Source organism: Etheostoma cragini, chromosome 4, assembly GCF_013103735.1.
Source record: "Etheostoma cragini isolate CJK2018 chromosome 4, CSU_Ecrag_1.0, whole genome shotgun sequence".
Classification (NCBI taxonomy): domain Eukaryota; kingdom Metazoa; phylum Chordata; class Actinopteri; order Perciformes; family Percidae; genus Etheostoma; species Etheostoma cragini.
The window spans coordinates 782,211-785,025 of record NC_048410.1 but is presented as its reverse complement, the minus strand read 5'-3'; the positions used below and the strand labels follow the sequence as shown (position 1 = coordinate 785,025).

Genomic DNA, 2,815 nt, shown 5'->3' with positions numbered 1-2,815 from the left:
GGGGCGTAGTCCTTTGAAGCCTTGGATCAGCGATGGTTTGGTATAAAGAAGAGATCTTTGTAGCAACTCATTTAGACCTGAAGGGTCTTCAGATCATCTGCTGCCTTGTTTCTCTTTCCTCATCACGAGAACCTGCAGCAAAGAAAAGAAAACATTTCATAATCCAACTTTTATATGAGACAGACATTACTGTGGTGGCCAAAATAAATAGATTTACATTTCATTAAAGGTCTGTTATAAAACGTGTAACTCAAATCAGGCAATCTGATTGGTTCATAGGAGGGTTTAATCCCGGGAAATCTGATCAAGACTATTTCCTGATTCCCGGGAAAGGTTATGACAGGAAACAGGAAATAAAATGTCTCTTGTTGTCAAACGGTAATGTTGATGCAGGCGACGGTGCTGTATTTGTTACCCTCTCCTTGACTTCATGTTGTTGGAGAATTAGGAAATAAATCGGAGGAAATGCGACACTACCAAGCCACGGCCGAGCGGACCAATCACAGCTGTTTATTGAGAGGCGCACGTCAGGCTACTACCAAGATTCAACATGGCGTACATTTAACGTGGCGTACATTCAACATGGCGTACATTCAACATGGCGTACATTCAACATGGCGTAGATTCAACATGGCGTAGATTTAACATTGCCGTAGATTTAACATGGCGTACATTCAACATGGCGTAGATTTAACATTGCCGTAGATTTAACATGGCGTAGATTTAACATTGCCGTAGATTTAACATGGCGTAGATTTAACATGGCGTAGATTTAACATGGCGTACATTTAACATGGCGTACATTTAACATGGCGTACATTTAACATGGCGTACATTTAACATGGCGTACATTTAACATGGCGTACATTTAACATTGCCGTAGATTTAACATGGCGTACATTTAACATGGCGTACATTTAACATGGCGTACATTTAACATGGCGTACATTTAACATGGCGTACATTTAACATGGCGTACATTTAACATGGCGTAGATTTAACATGGCGTACATTTAACATGGCGTAGATTCAACATGGGACTATAACTAATATAAATTGGGTTTAAGCCTCCACATTTTAGAGTAGTTGTTAAGGTGAAACTGTTTGGTTGATGATGACACATTATGTATATGTTGATTTAAGACAATTGTCTAAACTGACCTTTTTTGCGTTGTATTGTGATGATCTTGGTAACAACAAGCAGAACTTGAACTGCAACAACAGTCAGAGCTCCTAAAACCATTCCACCAATCATCCATCCGGCCGCGTTACTGCATGAGTCCTCACACACTTTCCCTGAAACACATCACAAACAGCTGATAGAACTCAAACTGCACACCAGGTACACACACAGACTACACACAACACTTAAAGGTGTCTAAAAACCTTTACAATTAATAATAAATGAATAAATTATTTCCTGATTAAACCACCAATAAAGAAATCTCACCACAGATATGAACAAAGGTCTCAGCCTGAGTCTGATGGCTGATTTCCTCCTGGGTGACTACACAGCGGTAGCGGCCGGTCTGGGTCACCGTGGTGTTGAGGGTGATGAGGTAGTGGTCTCTTTCTGGGGTCCTGGTCTCCTCAGCAGGTAGTCTGGTCCCAGCCCCGTCCCTCCACTGGACTACAGATGTTAGAGAAGCACCATGAACGTCACACTGCAGCAGGGCCCAGGCTGAGGTGGTGTCGAGTGTTGTGACAGATGGCTTTGGTGTTGGAGCTGTGGACAAATTTTAAACAAAAGCTTATTAAAGATCCATCCATCTTCATCCGCTTATCCGGTATCGGGTCTCGGGGGCAGCAGCTCCAGTAGGGGACCCCAAACTTCCCTTCCCCAAGCCACATCAACCAGCTCCAAATTGGGGGTCCCGAGGCGTTCCCAGGCCAGTTTGGAGATATAATCCCTCCTCCTAGTCCTGGGTCTTCCCTGTGGCCTCCTACCAGCTGGACGTGCCTGGACCACCTCCCTAGGGAGGCGCCCAGGAGGAATCATTACCAGATGCCCGAACCACCTCAACATGCTCCTTTACTCATAGGGGGGAGCTCATAGTGAACCAAATCTGACTGAATGAACTCAGACTGACGGTGGGTGTATTAGAAAAACCACTATACCGTGTTCAAACCTAAAATAACAGCTGGACATTGACAAACAATAAATCAAGAATTAATAAAAGTACTCACCAACAACAAGGTTAATGTAGAATCTTTGAGGTGTTTGAAGACGGGGGAAAACACAGCTGTAGTTTCCACTGTCAGATATCGTTGTATTTCTGATGATTATGGAGGCGTTGCCGTGTTTCAGTTCATCTGGGAAATGAGAGACTCGACCTTTGAACTCTTCACTCTGACCTGGACGACCGTTGTTGTAATGGATGCCAGCGTCATACAGGAACACCTCCTTCAGACCTTCGTCTTTCTTCCAGTCAAAGACCCCCGTTACAATGCTCTCCTTGGTGCTGAGAGAACAGGACAACACCACGTCGCTGTCTTCTCTAACGACCACTTTAACACCACCGGGCCCTGGAAGACAAAACATACTTTAATCATTATGTTAAAATAGAGAAAGTCAGAGGAAATCTGAATATACATAACATCTTTTCTTCAATAACTCTCATAAAAACATCAAACTGCAGAGAGTCTCCATCAAACACTCTGATCTCTCTCTGGCAAAGATGAGAGATGTTCTATCTTTTACTTTCTCAAGAATTTGAACAAAGGAAAATTATAATGTATTCTGAAAAATAATTGCAGCTTTTCAACTAGAAGGATTTGCTGCTTTTCTTTGTCGTACAGTGGAGTTCGGAAGTTT

The 2,815-nt window shown here is 43.0% G+C and overlaps 1 protein-coding gene across 3 annotated transcripts in view; it reads right to left on the bottom strand.

The window, feature by feature from the left end:
* LOC117943101 (butyrophilin subfamily 2 member A2-like) overlaps positions 1-2,815 on the bottom strand; it is a 42,115-nt gene that overhangs the window by 32,122 nt on the left and 7,178 nt on the right. For all 3 annotated transcript variants that reach the window (XM_034869023.1, XM_034869024.1, XM_034869025.1), the window contains one exon: positions 2,188-2,526. In XM_034869023.1, the coding sequence (XP_034724914.1) occupies positions 2,188-2,526 (339 nt within the window). The remainder of the gene's footprint in view (positions 1-2,187; positions 2,527-2,815) is intronic.